General features: G+C 35.0%; 1 protein-coding gene across 1 annotated transcript; it reads left to right on the forward strand.

Moving 5' to 3' along the window:
• The first annotated feature begins 8,632 nt into the window (after positions 1-8,632).
• Positions 8,633-9,486, forward strand: LOC142235054 (arylalkylamine N-acetyltransferase-like 2). The gene has a single exon (XM_075306285.1). The coding sequence runs from the start codon at positions 8,726-8,728 to the stop codon at positions 9,374-9,376; it is 651 nt and encodes a 216-aa protein (XP_075162400.1). The 5' UTR covers positions 8,633-8,725; the 3' UTR covers positions 9,377-9,486.
• The last annotated feature ends 6,890 nt before the right edge of the window (positions 9,487-16,376 follow it).

Raw genomic sequence — 16,376 nt, forward strand, 5'->3', positions numbered from 1 at the left:
AGTACTTAGAACCATTTTTGTTTTGTAAAATTTGTTAAATTTAACGAAAAATATAGTAGGGAAAATTGTTTGGGAATGTATGGGAAAGTAGGGAACTTTTTTTGTCCTTGTGGGGTAAACCGAACATTTTCCCTGGCAACATTGACTATGAGCTATAGTCAGATTGACACAAAGCACCCATAGACATATACCCCTCAATTTTCTTAAAAATGCAACTGAGGTTTATCTCCCAGACCTATATGTTACCCCACAAATGCTTATGATTACTAATTCTGTAATGGTGGTTTAGGGTATGATATAGTCGGCCCCGCCCGACTTTCTACTTTACTTACTTGTTTTTTTTTTTTACAAAGTAAATGTTTCTGGTGGATTTATTGATTTTTGAGTGGACTTGTTTAATATACATTTCCTACATCAACATGCATTTGCCCTCATAGTCACGTTTTTCTTTCGTACACAAATAATATTTAAGTGAACAAAAGTTTTCAATGGAATTTTTTACACAAAGCAGACAATGACTCGTTAATAAATTTAACACTTTTACTTGCAATAATGATGTCATCAAGATACACTAAAAGATAATGAAATTTGCCGTTGGGAGTACACACAAAGAAAAATTTACTTTCCTACGGAATGAAATGTGGGACAAATGATGTGTGCCTTTGTTATAAAGAATTTTCTTAAAAAAAAATAAAATAAACCTGTATTTATAACAAACGATGCAATTGTTTTTTACTTTTTTTATTAGCTTCTAAAGAATTTTCTACGGAACAAAAGAAAACTTCGTTTGTCTAAAATTTCGTCCCTTAGAAAAAAAAAAAACAATTTTGTTTGTGTAATATGTTATCATATAAACATGGATCGATCTCACTTTGCCCAAATTACATTCAATTACATTACACGTCCCCAGCATTGAGAATATCTAAAAAGTGGCACAAAAAGTGTCATATATAAAAAATACGTGGCAAATTCATTTTAAAAACGTGGCACAAAAAAACGACAAAATCAGTGGTTTATATAGAATTCAGACAAAAAAAGACTTTTTTACTAACCTAATAATCATTTTATTTCCATTTAATTGAAAACCATTCCTTGTATTTTAATATTTAGGAAATTATGTCGGTTTATCTAGTAAAGATAATTTTATTAGCATACTTTTAAGCACTACATGTGTCTACTGAAAATATTATAGAAAAAAGAAACAAGTATATACAGCAGTAAGTTCGGCCGGGCCGAATCTTAAATACCCACCACCATGAACCAAATATTAGGGTTTCCTTTGAAATTTCAGGAGGGCTTGAGGACTTGAGGACACAACCCGAAGTAAATTTAAAGATTTCACCTATGAGGACTATATCAGATTCTGGATTTATAAGAACCATTTTTGTTCGAGGTTTAGAGGAATCATTAACATCTCTTGTAAGTGTGCAAGAAAATTATAAAATAACGTCTTGATTTGAAATCTTAAATCTGTAGTAGTAAAATCTGGAACTTTTACATTGAGTTTCAAGCAATTTTCATGATCAGTGCGCCTTCTACACCCTCAAGAAGTGAAGTCGGTCTATATGGAGGCATTACCAAGTGGACCGATAAAAACTTAATCCGATACACGTTTTTGTGAGCCTAAAATACCAGAATATTTACAATTTCAGGCATATCAGATAAAAACTACGGTTTCTAGAAACCCAAGGAGTTAAATCGGGAGATCGTTCTTATGGGGGCTATACTAAAATATGGACCGATACTCGCCATTTTCGGCACACCTCTTTGTGACCCGAAAATACCTCTAGATTTCCAATTTCAGGCAAATAGGATAAAAACTTCGGATTCTAGAAGCCCAAGAAGTAAAATTGGGGAATCGGTCTATATGGGGGCTATACCAAAATATGGATCGATACTCACCATTTTCGGCACACCTCTTTATGGTCCTAAAATACCTCTAGATTTCCAATTTCAGACAAATTGGATAAAAACTACGGTTTCTATAAGCCCAAGACCCCAAATCGGGAGATCGGTCTATATGGGGGCTATACCATAATATGGACCGATACTCACAATTTTTGGCACACGTATTTGTGGTCCTACAATACCTCTAGATTTCCAATTTCAGGTAAATTGAATAAAAACTGCGGTTTCTATAAGCCCAAGAAGTAAAATCGGGAGATCGGTCTATATGGGGGCTATACCAAAATATGGACCGATACTCACAATTTTTGGCACACATATTTGTGGTCCTACAATACCTCTAGATTTCCAATTTCAGATAAATTGAATAAAAACTGCGGTTTCTATAAGCCCAAGACCCCAAATCGGGAGATCGGTCTATATGGGGGCTATACCATAATATGGACCGATACTCACAATTTTTGGCACACGTATTTGTGGTCCTACAATACCTCTAGATTTCCAATTTCAGGTAAATTGAATAAAAACTGCGGTTTCTATAAGCCCAAGACCCAAAATCGGGAGATCGGTCTATATGGGGGCTATACCAAAATATGGACCGATACTCACAATTTTTGGCACACATATTTGTGGTCCTACAATACCTCTAGATTTCCAATTTCAGGTAAATTGAATAAAAACTGCGGTTTCTATAAGCCCAAGAAGTAAAATCGGGAGATCGGTATATATGGGGGCTATACCAAAATATGGACCGATACTCACAATTTTTGGCACACGTATTTGTGGTCCTACAATACCTCTAGATTTCCAATTTCAGGTAAATTGAATAAAAACTGCGTTTTCTATAAGCCCAAGAAGTAAAATCGGGAGATCGGTCTATATGGGGGCTATACCAAAATATGGACCGATACTCACAATTTTTGGCACACGTATTTGTGGTCCTACAATACCTCTAGATTTCAAATTTCAGGTAAATTGAATTAAAACTGCGCTTTCTATAAGCCCAAGAAGTAAAATCGGGAGATCGGTCTATATGGGGGCTATACTAAAACGTGGACCGATACTCACCATTTTTGGCACATCTCTTTATGGTCATAAAATACCTCCAGATTTCAAATTTCAGGCAAATTGGATAAAAACTACGATTTCTATAAGCCCAAGACCCCAAATCGGGAGGTCGGTTTATATGGGGACTATATCAAAACCTGGACCGATATAGCCCATCTTCGAACTTGACCTGCCTGCAGACAAAAGACGAGCTTGTGCAAAATTTCAGCACGATTGCTTCATTATTGAAGTCTGCAGCGTGATTACAACAGACAGACAGACAGACAGACAGACAGACAGACAGACGGACAGACGGACATCGTTATATCGTCTTAGAATTTCTCCCTGATCAAGAATATATATACTTTATATAGTCGGAAATCGATATTTCGATGCGTTACAAACGGAATGACAAACTTATTATACCCCCGTCACCATTCTATGGTGGTGGGTATAAAAAATCTCTGAAATAAATGAATTTTTACGAGTCGAATAGACTCGTCAACGCTCATTTTCGTAATCTTAATGGGATTTAGTATCCAAATGTATGAAAAATATTACAGCTTAAATGAATGCAAATAAAAAGTGGCGAGGACTGGCAAAAAGGTGGCATAAAAATATAAAAAGAATTACAATATAAATGAATGTAAAGAGAAAGTGGTGCGCTTTGGGAAAAAATGTGATTTCAAAGTTTCAAACGTTGATGACATTGGCATCAAAATATCAACGTTTGGGAAAAGTGACACAACTGCAACACTACCCGACCTTGCCGCTAGCTTTAGCAAAATGTTTGACAATTTTCTCACACAAAAACAAGTAAGGAAAGTCTAAAGTCGGGCGGGGCCGACTATATTATACCCTGCACCACTTTGTAGATCTAAATTTTCGATATCACATCCGTGTTGGGGGCTATATATAATGGTTGCATTGCTTTCATTTAAATATCACTCGATCTGGACAGAATTTGATAGACTTCTACAAATTCTATAGATTCAAAATTTAAGTCGGCTAATGCACTAGGGTGAAACGCAATGTTAGTAAAAAACAAGTATATACGGCCGTAAGTTCGGCCAGGCCGAAGCTTATGTACCCTCCATCATGGATTGCGTAGAAACTTCTTCTAAACACTGCCATCCACAATCGAATTACTTAAGTTGCGGTAACGCTTGCCGATGGCAAGGTATCTTAAAACCTCCTAACACCATCTTCTAAATTGTATGTATGTCCATACGTGGTATATATTAAATCAAAAAAGATCGATCCAATACGTATATAATTCAGTTTGACAAAGTAGACATAAAATTTTGACAAAATTTTCTACAGAAAAAAAATTTTAACAAAATGTTCTATAGAAATAAAATTTTCACAAAATTTTCTATAGAAATAAACTTTTGACAAAATTTTCTATAGAAATAAAATCTTGGTAGATTATTTTTGGCTCGAGTGGCAACCATGATTATGAACCGAATAAAATTTGAACAAAATTTTCTATAGAAATAAAATTTTTACAATGATGAAAATTTTATTATGAACCGAATAAAATTTTAACAAAATTTTCTCGAAAAATAAAATTTTGACAAAATTTTCTATAGAAATAAAATTTTGATAGACTATTTTTGGCTCTAGTGGCAACCATGATTATGAACCGATATGGACCAATTTTTGTGTGATTGGACCAATTTTGGTATGGTTGTTAGCGACCATATACTAACACCACGTTCCTAATTTGAACCGGATCGGATGAATTTTGCTCCTCCAAGAGGCTCCGGAGGTCAAATCTGGAGAACGTTTTATATGGGGGCTATATATAATTATGGACCGATATGGACCAATTCTGGCACGCTTGTTAAAGATCATATACTAACACCATGTTCCAAATTACAATCGGATTGGATGAAATTTGCTTCTCTTGGAGACTTCGTAAGCCAAATCTGGGGATCGGTTTATATGGGGGCTATGTATAATTATGAACCGATGTGGACCAATTTTTGCATGGTTGTTAGAGACCATATACCAACACCATGTACCAAATTTCAGCTGGATCGGATGAAATTTGCTTCTTTTTAGGCTCCGCAACCCAAATCTGGGGATCGGTTTATATGGGGGCTATATATAATTAAGGACCGATGTGGACCAATTTTTGCATGGTTATTACAGACCATATACCAACACCATGTACAAAATTTCAGCCAGATCGGATGAAATATGCTTCTGTTAGAGGCTCCACAAGCCAAATCTGGGGATCGGTTTATATGGGGGCTATATATAATTACTGACCGATGTGGACCAATTTTTGCATGGTTGTTACAGACCATATACCAACACCATGTACCAAATTTCAGCTGGATCGGATGAAATTTGTTTCTCTTTGAGGCTCCACAAGCCAAATCTGGGGATCGGTTTATATGGGGGCTATATATAATTACTGACCGATGTGGACCATTTTTTGCATGGTTGTTAGAGACCATATACCAACATCATGTACCAAATTTCAGCCGAATCGGATGAAATTTGCTTCTCTTTGAGGCTCCGCAAGCCAAATCTGGGAATCGGTTTATATGGGGGCTATATATAATTATGGACTGATGTAGACCAGTTTTTGCATGGTTGTTAGAGACCATATACCAACATCATGTACCACATTTCAGCCGGATCGAATGAAATTTTCTTCTCTTTGAGGCTCCGCAAGCCAAATCTGGGGATCGGTTTATATGGGGGCTATATATAATTACTGACCGATGTGGACCATTTTTTGCATGGTTGTTAGAGACCATATACCAACATCATGTACCAAATTTCAGCCGAATCGGATGAAATTTGCTTCTCTTTGAGGCCCCGCAAGCTAAATCTGGGAATCGGTTTATATGGGGGCTATATATAATTATGGACTGATGTAGACCAGTTTTTGCATGGTTGTTAGAGACCATATACCAACATCATGTACCAAATTTCAGCCGGATCGGATGAAATATGCTTCTGTTAGAGGCTCCACAAGCCAAATCTGAGGGTCCCTTTATATGGGGGCTCTACGTAAACGTGGACCGATATGGCCCATTTTCAATACCATCCAACCACATCAATAACAACTACTTGTGGTAAGTTTCAAGTCGATAACTTGTTTCGTTCGGAAGTTAGCGTGATTTCAACAGACGGACGGACGGACATGCTTAGATCGACTCAGAATTTCACCACGACCCAGAATATATATACTTTATGGGGTCTTAGAGCAATATTTCGATGTGTTACAAACGGAATGACAAAGTTAGTATACCCCCATCCTATGGTGGAGGGTATAAAAATTGGGAAACATTTTAATCTGAACCAATTTTGAAGCAACTTCGCAAAAGTGTATTTATCGGTCGGATAGATATGTTTCTAATACATAGAAAGATATATATGGGAGCTATATCTAAATCTGAACCGATTTCAATCAAATTTTGCACACTTGACTATACGACCAAGTGTTATGTTTGTGCAAAATTTCAAGCAAATCAGGGTAAGACTCTGGCTTCTGGGTCCATATAAGTGCATATCGGGCGAAAGATATATATGGGAGATATATCTAAATCTGAACCGATTTCTCAAAATCAATAGGGTTCTATTCTGACCCAAAAAAGGAACTTGTGCCAAATTTTAAGGTGATTGGACTTAAACCGCGACTTAGACTTTGATCACAAAAATGTGTTCACAGACAGTCAGACGGACATAGCTAGATCGACTCAGGGACCCACCCTGAGCATTATTGCCAAAGACACTATGTGTCTATCTCCTTCTGGGTTTTGCAAACATATGCACTAACTTATAATACCCTGTTCCACAGTGTGTCGCAGGGTATAAAAAGTTAGAGATATTAAAGCCATGTTGACCTTAGCCAAACAACATTTTCTTTTATGTTAAAATACCCAGTTTTCAGTCAAATCGTTGAATCATAAGGACAAGACGATTTCATTGAAAAAGTTATCGACTTTTGGATAGGGGAAAACAACTCTATATCGGAAAAATGTGTCTTCGAACTCAAAAAAAATTTTAATTGGATCTAAAGATTGTGGCCTTCCCTTAAGGATTTTGGTATTGATTCCGAGCCAAAGATGCGGCTTTTTTAAAATAATGCAATTTTCTAGCGACCTATCTGACTTTAAATCTAGAATCAATAAAATTAAAATTAGGATACAAAAAATGTGCAATTTTGTCTCTAGGATTTTCAATAAAACACTCCTGATGAAGTTGGGAAGAACCAACGAAACATTGAGTAAAATATGAAAAAATTAGTTTTAAATAAAATTCTTTATTTTGCCAAGATTGAGTTCTATTTGTTTTTATTATTTTCAATTCATCCGTCCGAATATTTCGCAATTTTCGTTGAATTGTTTCATCAAGTTAAATTAGTTTTATTTAATTCATACAAAAACCAACTGACCAAAAAGCCCAGTTTGAGCAACTATAATAATAAGATACAGACTTATTTTATCAAATTTGCATTCTTTTTCCGCGGTATATTAATAAAGCTATTCACGTACAATGTCAGTTTTAAAATCCAAATTATAAAGCATACTTCAAAGTAAAATATGTTTTCTTAATTCCAAAAAAACAAAAAAAAAAAAACTAACTTTAAACCAAAGATGCTAAATTCTCAAAATAAATTTTAGCTTATATGTTAAATGCTTTTATCTTAAATCTAAAGATTCAATATTTCAGTTAATTTAAGGACGATTTCTTTAAATCAAAAATGTGTTTCTTTACTTTAAGGAAAATTTGCCTTAGTTCAAAGACATACGGCTTTAACGGTGGGACGCAGACATCAAAAATTTGTAATAAAGAAAATAAATATAATAAAAAATTTAAATGTAACAAAAAAACAAGTATATTCGGCCGTAAGTTCGGCCAGGCCGAATCTTATGTACCCTCCACCATGGATTGCATAGAAACTTGTACTAAAGACTGTCATCCACAATCGAATTACTTGGGTTGCGGTAACACTTGCCGATGGCAAGATATCTTAAAACTTCTTAACACCGTCTTCTCAATTGTAAGTTAGTCCATACGGGGTATATATTAAACAAAAATAAAAAAGGCCTATTAAATACGTATATAATTCAGTTTGTATATAATTCACTCATTATCAAGTTTTTGCTTCCACCGTATTTTTCCCTTCAGAAAACAGTATTTTATCAAAACACGAAATTCCTTTTTTTTCGTTCATTCATTTTAATCGTTTGAATTCAGAGGAATCCAGGGAAGATAAAAAACGTACATGAAATTGTACTAAATTGACAGTACTTTTCTAGCCCAAAACCTCATAGGAGTTTAAGCTTTTGATAGGTTTTGAATAAATTTTGTTGTTAAGAGGGAAGGAGCCTTATCGTGATGCGATTCCACCAGCATACATTTCACCATAAATTAGATTGATTTAAACTAAATAAATTAAATAAATTCATTTAAAATAAATAAAATTAAATTCGACAGCCGTATTTTGTGAGACATCTTTCTAAACGACTTCTCGGCCAGAGTATTTTTAAATTTTATTTCCCACTTGATTATTTAGCCTTTCATTGGGACCCACTTTAATATACACATATTTCTGTTCGTGGTCATTTATAGTGTAGCTATACACTACTGATAAGAGTGCATTTCAAACAAAATGCAAACTGCAATTACCGCAGCAATTCCAAATAGCATTTTTCTAATAAAAGGCAACGCTTGTCAACGTATCATCGCTAGTTGTTATTCAGAATTTCTCTCAAATCGATTATACCCTTCGAAAATCAGTACAAATATGACAAACGACGATATTGAACTGAGATTAGTAACCGAGCACGATAGACCACAAGTTACCGAATTATTTCGGAAATTCTTTTTTCCCGATGAACCCTTGACAGGCAGTAGTGAACCTGAAGGGAATGGCTCAAACGAAGAGGAGGAATTTATTTTGAAATACATTAAATATGGGACTTGCATCATTGCCATCGACAAGAAAACTGATAAGGCTGTTGGTGTGTGCCTAGCAGGACCTCAAAGAGAAAATGAAGCTGAGCATTTGTTTCGCGAATCAGCTGAGGAGGGTAATACAACATGGGGCAATATTTTAAGATTGTTGGCGTGTATAGAACGTGATGCACAAGTAATGCAGAAATACAATGTAAAGCGTATCCTATACATAATAGGAACCTGTGTGGACTCATCAATGCGTGGCCGAGATATTGGTGCTCGTCTCTATAATGCAGTGCGGGACTTGGGCAAAGCTAAAGGATATCAATTGTTGAGAGCAGATTGTACCAGTTATTATTCAGCTAAAATTAAAGATAAATTAGGTTGGGATTGTATCAACATAGTCAACTACAATGAGTACTTAGATGACAAGGGCAAGCCAGTTTTTAGTCCTGCTGCTCCCCATGTCTGTTGTAAATCATATGCCTTAAGATTATAGAAAAAAAAAAACTAAGATTGTTATGTGATGTGAATATTTATTATCAATTATTAGTTAAATGTTTTATCAATAGTGTGTTCCATAAGTTAAATACAAATAAATATTAAAAACAAGTAAGGAAAGTCTAAAGTCGGGCGAGGCCGACTATATTATACCCTGCACCACTTTGTACATCTAAATTTTCGATACCATATCACATCCGTCAAATGTGTTGGGTGGTATATACAAATGTTGTCCCAAATACATACATTTAAATATCACTTGATTTGGACAGAATTTGATAGACTTTTACAAAATGTATAGACTCAAAATTTAAGTTGGCTAATGCACTAGGGTGGAACACAATGTTAGTAAAAAATATGGGAAACATTTAAATCTGAAGCAATTTTAAGGAAACTTCGCAAAAGTTTATTTATGATTTATCGCTCGATATATATGTATTAGAAGTTTAGGAAAATTAGAGTCATTTTTACAACTTTTCGACTAAGCAGTGGCGATTTTACAAGGAAAATGTTGGTATTTTGACCATTTTTGTCGAAATCAGAAAAACATATATATGGGAGCTATATCTAAATCTGAACCGATGTCAACCAAATTTGGCACGCATAGCTACAATGCTAATTCTACTCCCTGTGCAAAATTTCAACTAAATTGGAGTTAAGAATTGGCCTCTGTGGGCATATGAGTGTAAATCGGGCGAAAGCTGTATATAGGAGATATATCTAAATCTGAACCGATTTCAACCAAATTTGGCACGCATAGCTACAATGCTAATTCTACTCCCTGTGCAAAATGTCAACTAAATCGGAGCAAAAAATTGGCCTCTGTGGTCATTTGAGTGTAAATCTGGCGAAAGCTATATATGGGAGCTATATCTAAATCTGAACCGATTTCCACCAAATATGATACGCATAACTATAATGCTAAATCTACTCCCTGTGCAAAATTTCAACTAAATCGGAGCAAAAAATTGGCCTCTGTGGGCAAATGAGTGTAAATCGGGCGAAAGCTATATATGGGAGCTATATCTAAATCTGAACCGATTTGGATGATATTTTGCAAGTTTTTCGAGACTCATAAAATATTCGGATGTACGGAATTTTAGGAAGATCGGTTGATATACACGCCAATTATGACCAGATCGGTGAAAAATATATATGGCAGCTATATCTAAATCTGAACCGATTTATTCCAAAATCAATAGGGATCGTCTTTGAGCCGAAAGAGGACCCTATACCAAATTTTAGGACAATCGGACTAAAACTGCGAGCTGTACTTTGCACACAAAAATACATCAACAGACAGACAGACAGACGGACAGACAGACAGACAGACAGACGGACATCGCTAAATCGACTCAGAATTTAATTCTAAGACGATCGGTATACTAAACGATGGGTCTCAGACTTTTCCTTCTTGGCGTTACATACAAATGCACAAACTTATTATACCCTGTACCACAGTAGTGGTGAAGGGTATAATTAATTTAAACAAGTATATACGGCCGTAAGTTCGGCCAGGCCGAATCTTATGTACCCTCCACCATGGATTGCGTAGAAACTTCTTCTAAACACTGCCATCCACAATCGAATTACTTAAGTTGCGGTAACGCTTGCCGATGGCAAGGTATCTTAAAACCTCCTAACACCGTCTTCTAAATTGTATGTAAGTCCATACGTGGTATATATTAAATCAAAAAGATCCATCAACTACGTATATAATTCAGTTTGACAAAGTAGACATAAAATTTTGACAACATTTTCTACAGAAATACAATTTTAACAAAATTTTCTATAGAAATAAAATTTTCATAAAATTTTCTATAGAAATAAAAATTTTGACAAAATTTTCTATAGAAAGAAAATTTTGACAAAAATTTCTACAGAAATAAAATTTTAACAAAATTTTCTATAGAAATAAACTTTTGACAAAATTTTCTATAGAAATAAAATCTTGGTAGATTATTTTTGGCTCGAGTGGCAACCATGATTATGAATCGAATAAAATTTTAACAAAATTTTCTATAGAAATAAAATTTTGACAAAATTTTCTATAGAAATTAAATTTTGACAATGATGAAAATTTTATTATGAACCGAATAAAATTTTAACAAAATTTTCTCTAGAAATAAAATTTTGGCAAAATTTTCTATAGAAATAAAATTTTGACAAAATTTTCTATAGAAATAAAATTTTGGTAGATTATTTTTGGCTCTAGTGGCAACCATGATTATGAACCGATATGGACCAATTTTTGTGTGATTAGACCAATTTTGGTATGGTTGTTAGCGACCATATACTAACATCACGTTCCTAATTTGAACCGGATCGGATGAATATTGCTCCTCCAAGAGGCTCCAGAGGTCAAATCTGGAGAACGTTTTTTATGGGGGCTGTATATAATTATGCACCGATATGGACCAATTTTTGCATGGTTGTTAGAGACCATATACTAACACCATGTACCAAAATTCAGCCGTATCGGATGAAATTTGCTTCTCTTAGAGGATTCGCAAGCCAAATTTGGGGGTCCGTTTATATGGGGGCTATACGTAAAAGTGGACCGATATGGCCCATTTGCAATACCATCCGACCTATATCAATAACAACTACTTGTGCCAAATTTCAAGTCGATAGCTTGTTTCGTTCGGAAGTTAGCGTGATTTCAACAGACGGACGGACATGCTCAGATCGACTCAGAATTTCACCAAGACCCAGAATATATACTTTATGGAGTCTTAAAGCAATATTTCGATGTGTTACAAACGGAATGACAAAGTTAATATACCCCCATCCTATGGTGTAGGGTATAAAAACAAGTAAGAAAAGTCTAAAGTCGGACGGGCCGACTATATTGTACCCTGCACCACTTTGTAAATCCGCATTTTCGATACTATATCAAATCCGTTAAATGTGTTGGGTGCTATATATAAAGGTTTTTGTCCCAAATACATAAAGTTAAATCTGACTCCATGTGAACAAAATGTATAATCTATAGACTTAATATTTAAGTCGGCTAATGACCTGGGATGGTACACTATGTTAGTGGCGCAGGGTATAAATATGGGAAACACTTTAATCTGAACCAATTTTGAGACAACTTCGCAAAAGTGTATTTATGATTTATCGGTCGATAGATATGTTTTAGAAATAAAAGAAAATTTGAGTCATTTTACAAGTTTTCGGCTTAGCAGTGGTGATTTTAAAAGGAAAATGTGGGTATTTTGGTCATTTTTGGAAAAATTGGAAAAGCATATATATGGAAGCTATATAGAAATCTAAACCGATTTCAACCAAATTTGACATATTTTAATGCTACTCCCTGTGCAAAATTTCACGTAAATCGGACCACAACTTTGACCTCTGTGTTCATATGACGGAAAATCGGGCGAATGATATATTTGGGAGCTATATCCAAATCTGAACCGATTTCAATAAAATTTTGCATACTTGACTACACTACTAATTGTACTCCTAGTGCAAAATTTCAATCAAATTGGGCTAAAACTCTGGCTTCTGGGGCCATATAAGTCCATATCGGGCGAAAGATATATATGGGAGCTATATCTAAATCTGAACCGATTTCTTCCAAAATCAATAGGGTTCTATTCTGACCCAAATTAGGAACATGTGCCGAATGTGAAGGCGATTGGACTTAAACTGCGACGTAGACTTTGATCACAAAAATGTGTTCACAGACAGACGGACATGGCTATATCGACTCAGCAGCCCACCCTGAGCATTTTAGCCAAAGACACCATATGTCTATCTCGTCTCCTTCTGGGTGTTGCAAACATATGCACTAATATATAATACCCTGTTGCACAGTGTGGCGCAGGGTATAAAAATACATTTAAAATTTAGCACTATCTTTGCATTTCTTATTTTGAGCATTATTTTGGCTAAACATATATAATAAAAATTCCAATATCTAAAGCATACCTCTAGGGGGTTTATAAAATCTGCACTGTTAACCCAGCCATTTTTATTGAGTGTAATAACGGCCTTACTCTTTAAGAACTTGTAGAATGATAGTGTCCATCAATTTATGGACAGTTTAAGAAAGGGATAAGAAATGTAGAAGTACATTTAAAGTTTACTTTAGCATTTATATCATTAATCGCACTATTTACGATATAGATTTTTAGTAATAATCCAATTTGTCAATTTATTCTTATCTGAGACGGTTGGTAATAAGATATGCTCGAATGCGAAACAGTTTAAAATTAATATCCTCTCATTAATGAGGACGACATTACATACAGCTAGTGTCAGTTCTCTTAATGGTATGGAAAACCAAACGGAATCGTCTTAAGATTAGTTAAGCCCAATAAGCACTGGTTTCGAAGTGGAGATATTACACTGGTAGAAAAAACTTCATTATATATAACAAAGTTCATTATATACAAAATGCAACATTTCGTACTATTAACGACATTTTTCATTGCCGAAATGAAAACGTTTCGTTACATTAATGAAACATGCCGTTGCCTCAAGTTTAATGAAGTTTTTTTGTGTGTAGTCAAATAAGAGGCAACTATCCCTATTAACCTAAAGTAAATCGCCAACTTTTACATATCGTCCCAGTAAACAAATTTGGATGTTCTTCTTCGAAAAGCACAACTTTAACAGTACTTCCAAAAATGTCCTCCCAAAGATGTCGTTTATTTTAACTACACAAGAAGTTACACCGAAAAAAAAGTAAACTGTTTTATAGGAAGAATAAACTAACTCGTACGAAAATTTAACTAAATTTTGCCACACATTTTGGGATTTCCCCAAAGCGTTGTTAAAACTTGGAAAATGCTCTGTTGTACTTTTTAACTACAGTTCACGAAATTAAAGGGTGTAATTAACTAAAAGTTAAGAAGAAAATAATTGGCGCCAAATCATGACCATCTTAACCATAAAGTAAGGTAGTTCATTCTTACTATTTTTGGAAATCGTACGAAAATTTTCATTTGCTTTAGTTCATATTGAACTTAAGTGTACGGTCATTGAACTTTATACTAACGATTAGTTCATAAAATATTTGAGACATACTTAAAAAACGAAAATTTAATTGGGCTGTGGAAAATTTCGCAAAAAGTAATAAAATTTAACTACTAACATATATTTTTATACCCACCACCATAGGATGGGGGGTATATTAACTTTGTCATTCCGTTTGTAACACATCGAAATATTGCTCTAAGAACCCATAAAGTATATTCTGGGTCGTGGTGAAATTCTGAGTCGATCTGAGCATGTCCGTCCGTCCGTCCGTCTGTTGAAATCACGCTAACTTCCGAACGACACAAGCTATCGACTTGAAACTTGGCACAAGTAGTTGTTATTGATGTAGGTCGGATGGTATTGCAAATGGGCCATATCGGTCCACTTTTACGTATAGCCCCCATATAAACGGACCCCAAAATTTGGCTTGCAAAGCCTCTAAGAGAAGCAAATTTCATCCGATCCGGCTGAAATTTGGTACATGGTGTCAGTATATGGTCTCTAACAACCATGCAACCATTGGTCCACATCGGTCCATAATTATATATAGCCCCCATATAAACCGATCTCCCGATTTGGCTTGCGAGGCCTCTAAAAGAATCGGATGAAATTTGGTACATGGTGTTAGTATATGGTCTCTAACAACCATGCAAAAATTGGTCGACATCGGTCCATAATTATATATAGCCCCCGTATAAACCGATCCCCCGATTTGGCTTGCGAGGTCGCTACGAGAAGCAAATTTCATCCGATCCGGCTGAAATTTTGTACCTGATGTTAGTATATGGCCGTTAACAACCATGCAAAAATTGGTCTACATCGGTTCATAATTATATATAGCCCCCATATAAACCTATCACCAGATTTGATCTCCGGAACCTCTTGGAAGACCAAAATTCATCTGATTCAGTTGAAATTTGGTATGTGGTGTTAATATATGGCCTCAAACTCCTATGCAAAAATTGGTCGATATCGGTCCATAATTATATATAGGCCCCATATAAAGCGATCCCCAGATTTGACCTCCAGAGCCCCTTGGAAGAGCAAAATTCTTGCCATTCGGTTGAAATTTGGTACGTGATGTTAGTATATGGTATCCAACAACCATGCAGGAATTGGTTCCTATCAGTCCATAATTATATATAGCTCCCATATAAACCAATCCCCAGATTTGACCACCGGTGCCTTTTGGAGAAGCAAAATTCATCCGATCTGCTTTAAATTTGGTACGTGGTGGTAGCTTATGATATTTAATAACCATGCCAAAAGTGGTCCATATCAGTCCATAATCGTACATAGCCCCATATAAACGATCCCGAGATTTGGTTTTGGAACCTCTTGGAGGAGCAAATTTCATCCGAGTGAGTTGAAATTTGGTACATTGTGCTAGTATATGGTCGTTAACAACCATGCCTAGCTAGGTCCATATCGGTCTATAGTTATATATGGCCCTCAGATAAATCGATCCCCAATCACACAAAAATTGGTCCATATCAAGTTCATAATTGTATATAGCCCCCATATAAGCGACCCCCATATTTCAATTCTGGCTCTCTACGTACAAAAAGTCCATATCGATTCGTAATTATTTGTAGATTTAACTATACATAACTTTTTTGTCTAATATATACCATGTATGGACTAAATCACAGTCTTTCGTAGAAGTTTCTACGCAATCCATGGTGGTGGGAACATAAGATTCGGCCTGGCCGAACTTGCGGCCGTATGTACTTGTTTTTACAATAAAAATAAGTTAAATTTAGCGTTAGTTTAACTACGGAAATTTTTTTCTGTGTAATTTAATTCAAATTTTTGTAACTAGCATTTTTCATATTTTTAATGAGTAATTTTAACCTTTTCGTTTCAAATACGTGAAAAACAGAGAAAGAATTTTCAAAATGGTACCAATTATTTAATTTTTGTCACAAAATTGCTAAATCTATTCAAAAAAAATATATATAAAAATTATTTATTTGGCAAAATATCATAGATGTATTTACTTTACA

The sequence above is a fragment of the Haematobia irritans genome, chromosome 4 (genome assembly GCF_050003625.1).
Source record: "Haematobia irritans isolate KBUSLIRL chromosome 4, ASM5000362v1, whole genome shotgun sequence".
NCBI classification, from domain to species: Eukaryota; Metazoa; Arthropoda; class Insecta; order Diptera; family Muscidae; genus Haematobia; species Haematobia irritans.

What these genes read in the sequence shown, in the direction of transcription:
- LOC142235054 (XM_075306285.1), top strand. Translation starts at nt 8,726, where the DNA reads ATGACAAACGACGATATTGAACTGAGATTAGTAACCGAGCACGATAGA.